Below are 14,405 nucleotides of genomic sequence, written 5' to 3' on the forward strand. Positions count from 1 at the left end.
GAGAAAGCTCCACACCTTGAAGACTACCTTCCAAAAGTCTACAAGCAACCAGAATTTTGTTTGGGAATGGTTAAAGCTGCTACGCACATGTTGTTTCCTCCTTATCACTGCAAAATTTGAGGACGAATTTTTTTAAGATGGGGAGAGTTGATGCAGATTAATTACCAACATAGGCTTGTTTTATTAGGAATAAGCTTAGGGTTGGGTTCCATACATATTGGGCCTTTGATCCCATGTGTTTTGAGTGTAATAAACCACTTTTATGGGTCTAAAAGGGAGGGTCTAAGATTGAATACGGGATTCAGTGATTTGTTTCCTTTTTCTTTAGTTTCCTTTTTAGATGGGGTTATTTAGTTTCTAATTTCAGTACCTAAATTAGTTTCTAATTTCAAGTCATTGTTAGTTTCTAATTTCTGTCTAGACTAGTTTTTATTTTCATTAGATTCTAATTTCCAGTTTTTAGTAACTTCTTGTAANGGGCTACTTTTATGGGTCTAAACTAGGGGTTCTAAGGTTGTATACGGGATTCAGTGATTTGTTTCCTTTTTAGATGGGGTTATTTAGTTTCTAATTTCAGTTTTTAGTAACTATTGTATTAAGAGAATATTTGGTTTCCTTTTTGAGGAACCTTCTATTTTGTAATTCTCTCCCCCATTAACATTATAAATAAAGAAGAGGAGGCTCCTAAAAGCCTAGAATGATTTTGATAAAAAAATAATGGTTGTTGCTATTGTCTTCTTCATGAAGAGTTGTCTTGTGTTTGATCAAGGCTGATGGAATTGGTGTTTGATCCAATTGACTCTTCGCGGTGTGAAGCCCAAGAGGTTCTTTTCAAGTGTTTTTTTCTTCTTCTTATTGTTACTATTCTTCTTCAGCCATCTCAGATAAGTGATCTGATCTTCTTTAATTTCTGATCTGAGAATTTTTCCAGAAATTCCCTAAGCATCGATCAACCTTACTGGACTATTTAGCCATCTGATTGAACTCCAATTTGGATCGAGTACTACCCTTGCTGGAAGGAGGGTTCGATCCAAATCTTAGGCCCATCAGACCAGGGGTTTGTCTGATCTGAGGTTTTCTACACTTCTGGCTGACTGTGTTTCTCCCCAGATTTCAGATTTGGTTTGACTTACCTGTTCCTGTGGCATTTGTTTCTGATTGCGGCTTATTAAATACTCTATACCTGCTGCTGGTTAGTCCATTTTTAGATGTAATCTCTAATTTCAGAAACTCCAGATTCTGGTTTGAAAATTCTGATTTACAAGGGTTGTTCGACTCTTACTTCTGGACTGTTGTTTGCTGCCTAGTTTTGGTTGTTCTTTGTTCTTTAGTTCATGCAGATTAATTACCAAAATAGGCTTGTTTTATTAGGAATAAGCTTAGGGTTGGGTTCCGTACATGTTGGGCCTTTGATCCCATGTGTTTTGAGTGTATTGGGCTACTTTTATGGGTCTAAACTAGGGGTTCTGAGGTTGCATACAGGATTCAGTGATTTGTTTCCTTTTTCTTTAGTTTCCTTTTTAGATGGGGTTATTTAGTTTCTAATTTCAGTACCTAAATTAGTTTCTAATTTCAAGTCATTGTTAGTTTCTAATTTCTATCTAGACTAGTTTCTATTTTCATTAGATTCTAATTTTCAGTTTTTAGTAACTTCTTGTAATCAATTTTTAGTAACTCAGATTTAGTAACTCTGAGTTACTATTACTTGTAAACCCTCCCCATCATTATAAATAAAGATGATGGCTCTTTTAATGAGCCACGATTTATGCTTAAAAAAAAAACTCTTGTTGCTGTCGCTGGCTTCAATGACTACTCCTTGTGTTTGATCAAGGCCTAGGGATTGGTGTTTGATCCAATCGACACTCTGCTGCGAGAAGTCCGAGTGGGTTGCTATTATTTTCTGGTTTTTCTTATTCTGTTCTGTTATTTTTCTGTTGTTGTTTTGGGACTGTTGCCTCTTATTACTGCTGCTGGTTTAAACTTATTTGATCTACTGATATCTGGTCTAAGTGGCATTGATTACTGTGATCGATAGTTACTGGTTTCTTCCTTTTCTGTTGGTTGATTATCGCTGGAATATGGGGATTGGTTTTGGTTGTTCTTTGGTCTACAAGTTCCTATTGTTTGGGTCTAGTGTGACTTGTCAAACCTAGTCCTACATTAAGTGGTATCAGAGCATGGCTGAGAACAACACCCCCACCCTAGCTTCTATTATGGAGTTTCTATAAAAATGGAAAACTGAATTGAAGGCTTAATTGAAGGCTGAATTGGATGCCAGGTTGTTGAATGAAGAGACCCCACCACAACTGCCTACTGGCGATTCACGTACAACACCCGAAGTAGAAACCCCATTGAACGTAGTTGCTCAGTTGACTAACAGGAGAGCAAACCCTAATCTGAGAGCACCACAAAGGGTTCCGGTAGCACAACCTACTTTTGAAGAGCATGTAAGAGGATATTTTGAGACTGAGCGTCCCGTGCCACAAAGGTATTCTGGAGATTCACAGAAGGTCAAGCTCGATCTGAGGGAGTTTGATGGGAGACATGACCCCCAATTGTTCTATGATTGGGTAGCTGCTCTGGATGATTATTTTGATTATTATGACTTGCCTGAGGAACGGAAGATGAAACTAGCTCGTGCCAAGCTAGTTGAGGCTGCCCGTGATTGGTGGAGAACCTATGAGTATGAACTGGAGGACCGTGGTAAAGAACCTACTACATGGGCAGAGATGAAGCAAGAACTATCCGATAAGTATTTGCCACGTAATTTCAGAGCTCGTATACAAGACCAACTGAACTCTCTTCGTCAGGGAAATATGACTGTGGTGGAGTATATGAATAAGTTTGATGCACTTTATTCTCGCACAGGCATTAGGAAGAATGCGAGGCAATTACTTTCTCAGTTTCGACTGGGATTACGAGCTAAAATTAATAGAAGAATTGGTGTTGCTAATGTGTATACAGTGAGAGATTGCTTTGACAAGGCTCTTCGAGCAGAGGAACTTATGGCACAGCCAGGTAGAAGGTTTAGTTACCAAGCTGGGGAGGTCAAGAATTTTTTTTCAGCCACTAAACCTAACACTTTAGCACCCCCAAGAGCCACAACTCCTCTATGTGAAGTGAAGATACCTCTATTCAAACCAAAAGAACTTGAAGTCAAGGTTCACATTGAAGAGATGGTTCTTGAAGCTTCAAAGACAGAAGGTCAAGAGATAGAAGATTCCACTGAAGAGTTCTACATTGAAGAGAGCGTAGTAGACGAGACTGAAGCCTTGGAAGATGAGGTAGTAATTGAAAAAACTCCACAACAAGTCTTTGAGACTCATGATGAGAAGGAAGAGATTGTTCTTCCAATCCTTGATGAGAAGGTTACCAACGTTGATGACTCTATGCATACAACATTCACAATTGGTATCGATTCAAAGGTCGAACATACAGAGTTTGTTATGCCATCATGGTTTTTCAAAGAGAAAGCTCTACGCCAAAACTACATTCCACAAGTTTACAAGCAACCAGAATTTTGTTTGGGAATGGTCAAAGCTACTACTCACATGTTTCCGCCTCATCACTGCAAAATTCAAGGACGAATTTTTTCAAGATGGGGAGAGTTGATGCAGATTAATTACCAAAATAGGCTTGTTTTATTAGGAATAAGCCTAGGGTTGGGTTCCATACATGTTAGGCCTTTGATCCCATGTGTTTTGAGTGTATTGGGCTACTTTTATGGGTCTAAACTAGGGGTTCTAAGGTTGCATACGGGATTCAGTGATTTGTTTCCTTTTTCTTTAGTTTCCTTTTTAGAAGGGGTTATTTAGTTTCTAATTTCAGTACCTTAATTAGTTTCTAATTTCGAGTCATTGTTAGTTTCTAATTTCTATCTAGACTAGTTTCTATTTTCATTAGATTCTAATTTCCAGTTTTTAGTAACTTCTTATAATCAATTTTTAGTAACTCAAATTTAGTAACTCTGAGTTACTATTACTTGTAAACCCTCCCCATCATTATAAATAAAGATGATGGCTCTTTTAATGAGCCACGATTTATGCTTAAAAAAAAAGACTCTTGTTGCTGTCGCTGGCTTCAATGACTACTCCTTGTGTTTGATCAAGGCCTAGGGATTGGTGTTTGATCCAATCGACACTCCGTGGCGAGAAGTCCGAGTGGGTTGCTATTATTTTCTGGTTTTCTTTATTGTGTTATTTTTGTTTAATGTGGGCAAGACTTATTGCTGCTGTTATTGCTTTGCAACTCAGGTAAGAGAACTAATCTACTGTTAAGTTCAGATCTGAGTTTTTTTCCAGAATTCTCCAAGTATCGACTACTCTTACTAGGCTATCTAGCCATCGGATTGAGCTTCCCTTTGGATCGAGTGTCCCCCCTGTTGGAAGGGAGGTTCGATCCTAATTTCATCCCCATCAGACCAGGGGATGGTCTGGTCTGGTTAGTTCTCTGATTCTGGTCGATTGTGCTTCTGCACAGAACTGAGTTCTGTTTTGGTTGTCCTGTCCCTGTGGTGTTGTTACTGAGTGTTGTTTACTTTTGGGGTGCTTAGTGGCTGTTCTTTTAACTAAAAGTTCTTGCAGTTGGATTAGTTTGAGTTTTCAAACTTAGTCGTACATTAGTATCTTAGCGTATCTCTGATACGATACGATACCCTCCGATACGTATCTTAATTTTGACCGATACGGCGACCAATACCGATACTTTAATCCTTGGTCCCATGGCAGATGTAGGCACCTGACCATGGTTTGGTTATGTGGACCACCAGATCAGAAAACCTTCTACCTGTTATATTATTAAACATTATATATAATTATTAGATCCCCGATGGTTCATACAAATTTGGACCCCTTAGCCATTAAAAGCCCAATCCTAGAGACAATTCTATTTCTAAAAGAAACAATGGTTGAAACACTACTCAACGTCGCAACATAGAGTACAACTGGGTGTAAAAAATAATGGCCTTGTTTTTATTACTCGTTACATGCATTTTACCAACTTTGTATGCAACATAGATTTGTCTAGTGCTTCTATCCACTAAAAGAAAAGTTTCATGGGCTTGAAGGGATTTCTACGGTGTTTAAGGAGGCCCTGATGTGGAATATTGAATAGTTTGGACACCGTATGCTAGCTATCAGGCTGGGGTTCGAAACCGGCCTATACATAGGGCAGAGCTTGGGCCTGAGTAGCGAGGCCCCAAGGTCAGGCCGGGCCAGGCTTGGGCCAGGCTTGGCATGAAGCCCTTACCTGTAGGCTAGGTGATGCAGATAAATGACACAACAGTATTCCTGACTTATTATCTCTTCTACTTTTCTATCTTAAGCTCCAATCAAACTACAGGTCAGATCAATCGATCTCTTTAACTTGTAATACCCTGTTTTCTGCCTACATTCCAGCCAACTTCTAGTCGATATATCTCACCAAGTACTACTCATTTTATTCTGAAACTTCATGTTTGTTCATTGTTTCAATTAATCTCCAGTAATCTGATAATTCTGAGTTATAGTTCTGAAATCTGAAGTTCCAGTTGACCAGTTAAGAATCCTAATAGCACTAGGAACTGTAAGTTGTACCAATTTCTGAAGGTCTATTCATCCACTAGAATAGACCATGTAACATGGGTTTTAGCCTTATCTGATCAGTTTATAGCGAGTTATAACTTTTCTCCATAATCTGGTCCTTACTTCTATATTCTGTGATCCTGCATAGAACTAGTCTCTTGCTAAATTTTTCTATTCTGGATTAGTCTTCATTACTAGGCCTAGTCCTGGCTCTGGTAAATTGCCACCCCCAGCTTCCATGCTTGCTTCTCTTTTTTCATATATCTAATTTTCAAATTTTTGCTTAATTCTTCTGTTAAAAAAATTATATGATTCAACTCACAAAACTACTCCAAATGGTTTCAGCACAGTACTGATATTAAACACTGAAACACATGATCTAGATTATGATTTACAGTCAAATCAATTTTCTTCATGGAAAATCAGAATTGGGTAGTTTCACTGAGGTAGGTCAGTTCAAAACCTCAACCAAGGACCCAATGCCATGGACTATCATTTTGCCAAAGAAACGGGGAAACATCAGCAGATCATCGGTTTCAGATGGTCTAACAGCTGGACATGTCCAGATTTTTGAAAAAACAGCAGATAAGATAGACCACCTCTTAAATCATGCTATATATTTACTCCCAAACGTCCAAATATGATGTATGAAGGCTCTTGAACCTTGGACCTTTAACTAAATAGCAAACTTGGCACTGAGTTTATGTCATCAAAAGAATGGCATATATAATAATAAATAACTGTTTTCCATTACAATCATGGGATTTATTGTTGGAAAGAAGTTAACGTCAATTCCTTCAAGATAAAGAAGACAAAAATAATGCTAAGTAGCTTACCAAGACCAATTCGTTCACCAATTTCAAGATCCTCCCATGAAATCTCCCATTCTGCAACCTCATCAAGAATTGGATTAATTTTCTGACCATGAAAACGACCATCTAATAGTAGATTTTTATTGGCTGGTTCAATCAATTCTTTTGCACTTGGTTGAAACTCTTGCAAAAAATTGTTTTGAGTAGTTTCCACATTATTTACAACTCTTCCAACATTTCCTTGAGAACTCAACTCATCCCCAGCAAAAATGTTTTCTCGTTGCTTTTCACAAGGGCCAACTGCACATGGTGCAGGACATTCCTGAATTTTATCTTCACATGCAGTTCTAGATGAACTAAGAACAGCATGCCAGCCTACAACTGGAGAACCATCCGGAGTCATTTCATTAACTGCTTTGTTAACCAACATAAACTCCTCGCCTGAAGCCACAGAAGCTGAACAAACACCATGGCTGATTACGTTTTTGCCAGCAACAGACTGAAGATCTGAGCTGGCAAAACCTGGTTTATCAGTTACTGAATTCAGAATTGGTCTCTCATCTGTAAGGTTAGCCAAATCAGTTGCACTCTCTTTCTTTTTTCCTGCCATCTCCCCTGTCGAAGTTTGTTGTTTATCTTGACTTACTGAGTCAATGCTGAAGAAAAATTTATCATGACAGAATTGAGCCCCACCAGAAATCTTGTTGACATCCACAGTCTGGTTTTGACCAAGCATGGTATGCTCTTCTGGGGCATGGGGAGTTAAATCAGAAAACAAATCCGGTGGAGGTGATGCACCACTCTCCAGCAAGACAGCATGAAGTTTCTGGGCAAATTCTGGGTCCTGTGCCGCACTAATCACATACTTAGAAACATCTGTAACTTTTACATTTTGGACAGATGAAGTTTTTCCGCCAGTGCCAGATGAACTTTCATGAGGTCTATGCAAGGAGGGCAGAAGTTTTCCAAATTCATACTCAAATCTCTCAGTTTGATTTTTTTCAGACATATTTGCATCATCCTTCTTTGTTTGAATGCCAATATCTGACGCTTCATTGGAACCCAAAGAACTAACTTGAGAAACATGATCTAGGTGGGATGGAAGTCCTCCAAATGTAGTTGTTTGATTTTCAGATTGATAATTGCCCTTGTCAAGTGCAAAACATGAATCCACCACATTCTGTGCAATGTTAACAGAGCTCCTTTCATCTAAACCAGACTTCTGAAGACAATAATTAGGTATTTCTGCAGGAATTAGGGTGCCTGGAGCTCCCATTAAATCAATTATGTACTCACTGCATCATATAAACAGTCGACAGTGTGTTAGAAATATAAAAAATCAACAGAAATATCCATTAAATTCACATAACTATTAACATTGCAATAAATCAGTTGAGCAATATTCTAATCCAGTCCTTGGAAAAGGTTGCAAAAATTAAGAGGAGAACGATACTATCTGTATATCAACAAAATAGTGATATGGCAAGTTCCCGCCTTCCCCTCTAAAATTAGAGGAATATAAAGAATATCAATCATTTCATATTGTTTGTAAGCTTAACTGTGTGTAAATTATAATGATATCGAAATAAAAACTGACATGCAACACTGCAACTTAAACTACAGGCAATAGCTTGTAAACTATTAATTGACAAACCAGATTCATGCAAAAGGCAAGACTAAATTTGCAATCCAGAATTAGAAAATAAAATGCTAACTGGATGTAAGGGAAAAAACTTCCAAATTAGATTAGAGAACGGAAAAGGACAACTGCATATATGTCCAATAATATCCTACCCAAACAATCAACATCACAAAACTGATTCTCAAAACTCAATTCAAAAAATTTTGATTCATCCAGCAGTGGACCATTTGGAAATGTAGGGATGAAAAGAATTTCTACACATCAACCAGTGATCCAAGAAGAATTTCCTACTCTGGCTGAATTCATAAAATCCTTTAAAAAAAAGTAGGTCTCAGTCTTGGGAAAATCAGGATGCAATGGAGGAACCTGAATGGAACCATGCTGTAGAGAACAATGACTGTATTGACAGAGCATGGCATAAGGGCTCTGGCAGGCCAGGCCAGGGTATTGTTTTTCATACAAGAAGGATCTTTCATTGCTGCCAAAGCTCAATCTGCAGTCTCTCAGACAAGCTTTTGACCAAAGCAAAGGTAATAAGTGAAGGTCTATTGATTGCTGAGAGTTTGGGATTTACCTACCATGGTAAGATTGAATATGACGGGAATTAATTCAAACTATAAAGGGCAGTCACTGGGCAGGTAAGAAAGAAATCCTTGGTATTTCAATCGAGCTGATTAAAGTTTTATTTGGTTTGCAAATGGGAATGTTTGTTGGACCCTCCATCATACTTCTATTCTTTTGTTCCCTCTGTTAGAACAACATTTTTGTATCCATAAGATATTGTTTTATATCTAAGCAAATCACTTATTAGCCCAAATGGGGTAAAAGAGAAGGATCAAAATATTTAAAACATCAGCACCAGCGAAAGAACAAAGGATGAAGCATCACCTATCATAATCAATTTTAATCAAATTTACTGCTCCATCATCTGTACCAGTGTAGTAGCTCCCTTTCACAAGCCTACATGGAAGATTGATCTGATCAGCTAGTACCTAGCAACAAATGTGAAAAAGGATCATTCAATGCACTTCCGGAAATCCATTGGTGGGTTAGGAAACATTCAAAAAAATAGAAAGAATTATGAAATGCCATGGTCAAAACTATGAAAATAAACGCTGTAACAATGAGAAAAATTTTAACTATCTTAGTCACCACAATTTTATCTTTGGTGTTGCCAGATTTTAGGTATCAAGTCCTGTTTGTTGTGAGAAAAGTGGAATGAATGGTGTTGCTGGATTTTAAAAATATTAAGCTTTCGTCTTTTGTAAGAAAATTGAAAGTGCATGATGAATTATATATGATAGGAGGTTCAGCGTATAGCTCCTGGATTGCCTATTATTGATCTTGTTGTTTGCTCTCTCATTAGTTGACTACCCCCCACCCCCACCCCCCCCCCAAAAAAAAAAAAATGAGGGAGTCACCCACATTTCTCTCCATTATTATCTGTCATAAAGAGGGGGAAAATGCATGATTCAGGAATATCAAACAGAATCCATGATAAAAGGTCTAGATACAAGATAAATTCTGTTTTTGCCCTCTTATTATAACACAATTACTGTTTTAGAGGGTAAAATTTTGATATTTCACATATGACAATGAAATTTTGGTAGATCCCTTTCAAATTATCTCGAAAAACCACTTGGGGTCAAGATTACAAGTTCTAAATACAACTATAGAGGTGTCATTCAGAGAATCACATTGATAATTGATAATGATCCTAACAGTATGCAACAGTATGAGAACAATCCTATTACAAGGAGAAACATAGGGAGCAATATATTAATTATAAGGTCCTAACGTAGTTAACACAGCCACAGAAACAATTGGTTTTTGTTGTCATGATCAATTCCATGAACCAAACCAAGAAATAAGAACAGATGAAGAGTACTCTTACATGAGCACTAGGATTTAGGAAGAAATTTTGATGTGAATCCAGGTTCCAAAAGCTGGAATTGGATCACTTAGGCCCACAATAATGACAAAATATCTCAATTTAATGGTTGAATGGCATTCTCATAATTTCAGTAACAATCATGTGCATTACTGATAGCATAACAAGTGACAGGGACAACTGAGATGGGAAATTAGAAGTGGGGGGTATTCTGTAATTGCTAAAGTAAGGGAGGAAATAATAGAACACACTTTTCAAGACAAGGGGCTTTCTTGTAAAAACCACAAATTCAACTCTCTAAAGCAATATAATAACCTGCCATCTTCTTCCTGATAGAAACCAGGGCCAAGGCGGTAGACGAGGGAGCACTTCGAACAACAAATCTCGATCTCCAGGGCAGGTCTCGATCTGAGATTTCAGGTAATGAATCGCCGCAGCAGGAAGGTTGTAGATACAGCTTCAACAAGCCTCAACAGTTCCCAAATCAGACCTTTCGTGAAACCTGCAACTGAATCTGGCGGTAGAAGAAATAATCAGTACTGTTGCAGAGCTTGAACTTGCAGCAGGAGTAGTATTAGTGCTTAAGGTTCTGGGTTCAGATCTCCTTGGGAAGAACTTCCTTCGCTCCAGATCTCAGGCTAAAAGGAGTGCTTTCAAGAGAGACCGATCAAGCCTTCTGCAACCCAGTGAAGTAACAGCAACAGGGAAAGACAGAACAGAGAAACAAGGAAGAAAAAGAGGAAGAACAGAGAGAAGAGGAAGATCAGAGAAGGAGAGAAAATATTAGAGAGGGGAAAAGGTGTCCGAAGTTCACAGCAACCATTGTCTCAAACCAAGACTTCATTCAATCTTCATTTCTTCAGGGTTCAAAACTGAAATCTCTATTGTCTTACATGACTACCTAAAGGAAAATATCATCAATTAATGGAAACTAATTTAAAATGGAAACTAACCTAAATTAGCAACTGAAATCTAAAATTAAATCTCCCTACTAACTTGACCACACCCTACATTAACAATAAAGGAAACAAATCAAGGTACTAAATTAATCCCAATTCTTCCCAAGCCCAACTGCATCAAATTTGCTAAACATTAAAAACATGACTATGCCATATTAAGCAAAAGAATTTATTGTGCTCAATGAGGAGAAGATGCAAAATTGAATTTCAATGATCAGAAGTTAATTTGACAGACAGAAACAGCGAATACCTTAAAGAGCAATGCCCTGTGACGAGAAAGTCCAACATCCAAGCAACCAAGGGGAAGAATAATTGTGTTCAATGAATTTCTCAATTCATAACTCCTAACTTTCCACCGTTTTAACATTTCATCAGCATCCGCAACTGGCCCACCCATGCAACCAACAACAAGATCTGCAATCTTCTGGACTAGACCACTTAAAATAGGACCGAGCTCTGCAGTTCGGCATTCTGAGGTTATATTAACTGCTCTTCTCTCGAGCTGACGTAGTGTATGATCAGCACTTCGGTTTACTAAGATCACTTCATAATCAATATTCTCAGAAGTGGATGTTGCTTGAAGGTCTACCAACAATGGCATTTTCCCCTCCATGTTTAAGTCTGAGGTAATGCCAAAGACATCATAAAATCCATCCATCACTCTTTCATCGTAATTTACAACATTGAAGTTCTGCACAGAAGAAACCAGAAAAACAAATACAGTTCTCAAACAGTTAATGGCAAATAGACATTGTGCACATCTGCATACAGGTTATAGAAGGCTCTTTGATGACCAATAATCACAATGGAAGGGGATTCTATAATTTACTAAAAGCGATTTCTTTCCTTTACAAGAAGCCTCAGATATGGAATATATGATCACAACATTCACCTTTAGGATTGAGCAAATTTGGCACATTTATTCATTCCAAACCTTTGAGCGTGCAGAAAAAAAAATGGTAATGTTCATTTGAAAAACAAAGAAAATTGAACAATGTAGGAAGTTGAAGGTAAAATTGAACACAAATTATTATCTCCTAAATTGAAGATAAGTCGACAAGGAACTGCGAACAGTGCCATAGGTGAGAAGTCAGAGCTTTTTTTCATCACCCCCACCCTGAATATATATATATATATATATATTTTTTTTTTTGGGGGGGTGGGGGGTTGGGTGTGAGTGAGGGGGATTCATAATAAGTTTGAGCCTATATCTCAACTGGTGCAAAGGAGTTTACAGGTGTAATTTAGGAACTTTAGTTAGTCAAGATTTATGTGTGCCGTTCCCCTTGTGTTTTCATTTAATTGTTGAAAGATCAGTTATATATTGAATTTGGTAATGCAAGGATCTGATGGAACACAAAAATAGTGTCAATATATAATAACAATGTTATTTGATTTGGATTTGCTTGACGGAATAGAAGGGCTATGCGCAGTGAAGCATATTGAGAGTTCCAAATAAAGGAGGGAGAAAAGCAGTTTTATATTAAATTTGACAATGCAAGGATCTGACAGACCACTTCCAAATAAAGGAGGAAGAAGAACAAAGAGGATGTGGATTGGGTTGCGAAAGCTTCTGTGGAAATATAGAAATGCAGTGGGTGGAATATGTTAACCCAAGCAGGACGGTTGCAGACTGCAATGAAAATTTGACATCCAAATACCTGCACTTTGGTTACGAATTGCTTAGGTTGCAAAGTTCAAGTAGATTTCACCATTGCAAATTTAAGAGAAACAAGTCACACGACGCGATGGTCAACTGGTGGAATAGATGCCAATGACTCCCAAAAAAAATTTTTAAAGGAAGAAATAACCACTCCGCTAATTTCCCCCTTCTGGGCATCGAAGTCAACATCCAACCAATACCCACATTGGGAATCGAGCAAAGAACATATAACTTCAAGAAATAAAATTCAAGCACTATAGCAAACTCTATGTGCAAAATACAACCACCAATAAGCAAAACCAAAGAGATACATAAATCAAAAGTAGCAGCACCTCCACCCTAAGTCTTACAGGAAATGATTAAAATAAAACTAAGATCACAAGCCAAGGCAGGGTTAGTAGTAACTACATACCCAATACCGAAGAGAGAGATACTCAACAAGGGTTTCGTCAGCAGAGACAGAAGCAGGACAACCCAAACTCATCCGCTTCGCGGCCTTGATCTGGACGGCCTCCGGGTCCTCACGACCATCAGGATCAGAAGCACTGATCGCCAAAGCAAGCTGCACCTGATATTCCTCTTCAAAGAAACTAAAATCAGCAGAACTATCAGATGACGCAACTGCCTGTACGGCTCCACCACTTGTCCTCTCAGATGAATCAACCACTCTATTCCTTGTTAATGTGGAACCTGTCGACGAAGACACTGAAGAAACCGCCGCCGACGAGGAAGACGACGAAGAAGACCAAGTCGAAGAGGAAGAGGAAGAAGAAGAAGAAGAAGAATTAGAAGGACGAGTTTCGCCCAATCTTTGGTGTTCGTTTACGGCTCCTCCGATGTGGAGTTTGCGCAACAGATGCTTCATCTTGGACATTGGAAGATGATTTGATGATTAACGAATCAATAAATCTGCTTGGAACTGCATCGCTTTCTTCTTCCTTCTCTCTCTATTCTCTGTTTCTTGTAAACCTAAGCCCACTTCTCTCAAAGCAGATTCTTTCAATCTGCGCACGTCTTCATCGTCAAGCTACCACCAACTGGAATTAAATTAACCGCTCTCCTTCCCTCCAAGCATGGCTAGTGGGGGAGGATACCGTATTTTAATATTTTATTTATTTATTTATTTTATTACTAATAAATAAATGAGAGAGTCAAGGGTCTCATGGAAGGTGGGGAAATGTTAACATACAACATCATCTCCTTCATCTTCCTTTCATCTTCTTACTTATGGCCTACTAACAAGTGATTAATGGGTTTTGGCTTTTGATTCGGTGTATATAAGTTAAACCAGATAGACTATACATTTTTCATTTACGACAAATTGGTTAGATTTTTTTTTTTTTTTTTTTTTTTTTTTCTTTTATGCAATTATATATATATATATATATTTGGAGATTTACCATGATTCAAAGAGTTTTGTAAAGAATCAAATGGATCAGATTGATAGTTGGTAGGCCACGTGTAAGGTGGATCTGATAAGATTCCTCATCAGAGGAAATGATGCCCCCCTAGACTAAAGACAAGATTGAAGGTATATTACAAATGATTTTTATAGTAAAAAAAAGAGAATTTTTAGACAAGTAGCGGTCAAGAATTATTGGAATGCATAAGGGAGTGTTTGGTTCGATAAATCTTTGGGATGACATTCTTTAGAATGATAATTCTTAATTTTAGGAGTTGTTTGGTTCGGTTAATCTTAGGAGATGCATGTCATGTGGTTCAAGTAAACATATCTAGGTTGAGGAATATTATTGGATTGATCGAATCAGTCAGTTTGGTTGATCCCGCATTGACTCGTTTTTCTTTCATTTTCGCCACATCAACATTGCTGTTATAATAAGAAGTTGGCGAAGATGCGATGAAATCCCCTAACCTAA

At 37.9% G+C, this 14,405-nt stretch overlaps 1 protein-coding gene across 2 annotated transcripts; it reads right to left on the reverse strand.

Moving 5' to 3' along the window:
* Positions 1–6,021: 6,021 nt before the first annotated feature.
* On the reverse strand, positions 6,022–13,600 carry LOC122083583 (probable serine/threonine-protein kinase SIS8). 2 transcript variants are annotated; one of them, XM_042651447.1, is made up of 5 exons: positions 12,941–13,600; positions 11,116–11,556; positions 8,904–9,007; positions 6,815–7,668; positions 6,022–6,448 (listed from the first exon to the last, which is right to left on the reverse strand). In XM_042651447.1, the coding sequence occupies exons 1-5, from the start codon at positions 13,400–13,402 to the stop codon at positions 6,327–6,329; spliced, it is 1,983 nt and encodes a 660-aa protein (XP_042507381.1). In that variant the 5' UTR covers positions 13,403–13,600; the 3' UTR covers positions 6,022–6,326. The 2 variants fall into 2 exon arrangements, with proteins under 2 accessions (XP_042507381.1, XP_042507380.1); XM_042651446.1 differs by having other exon boundaries at positions 6,041–7,668.
* Between the last annotated feature and the right edge of the window lie 805 nt (positions 13,601–14,405).

This window comes from Macadamia integrifolia, chromosome 7 (genome assembly GCF_013358625.1).
Source record: "Macadamia integrifolia cultivar HAES 741 chromosome 7, SCU_Mint_v3, whole genome shotgun sequence".
Taxonomy (NCBI): domain Eukaryota; kingdom Viridiplantae; phylum Streptophyta; class Magnoliopsida; order Proteales; family Proteaceae; genus Macadamia; species Macadamia integrifolia.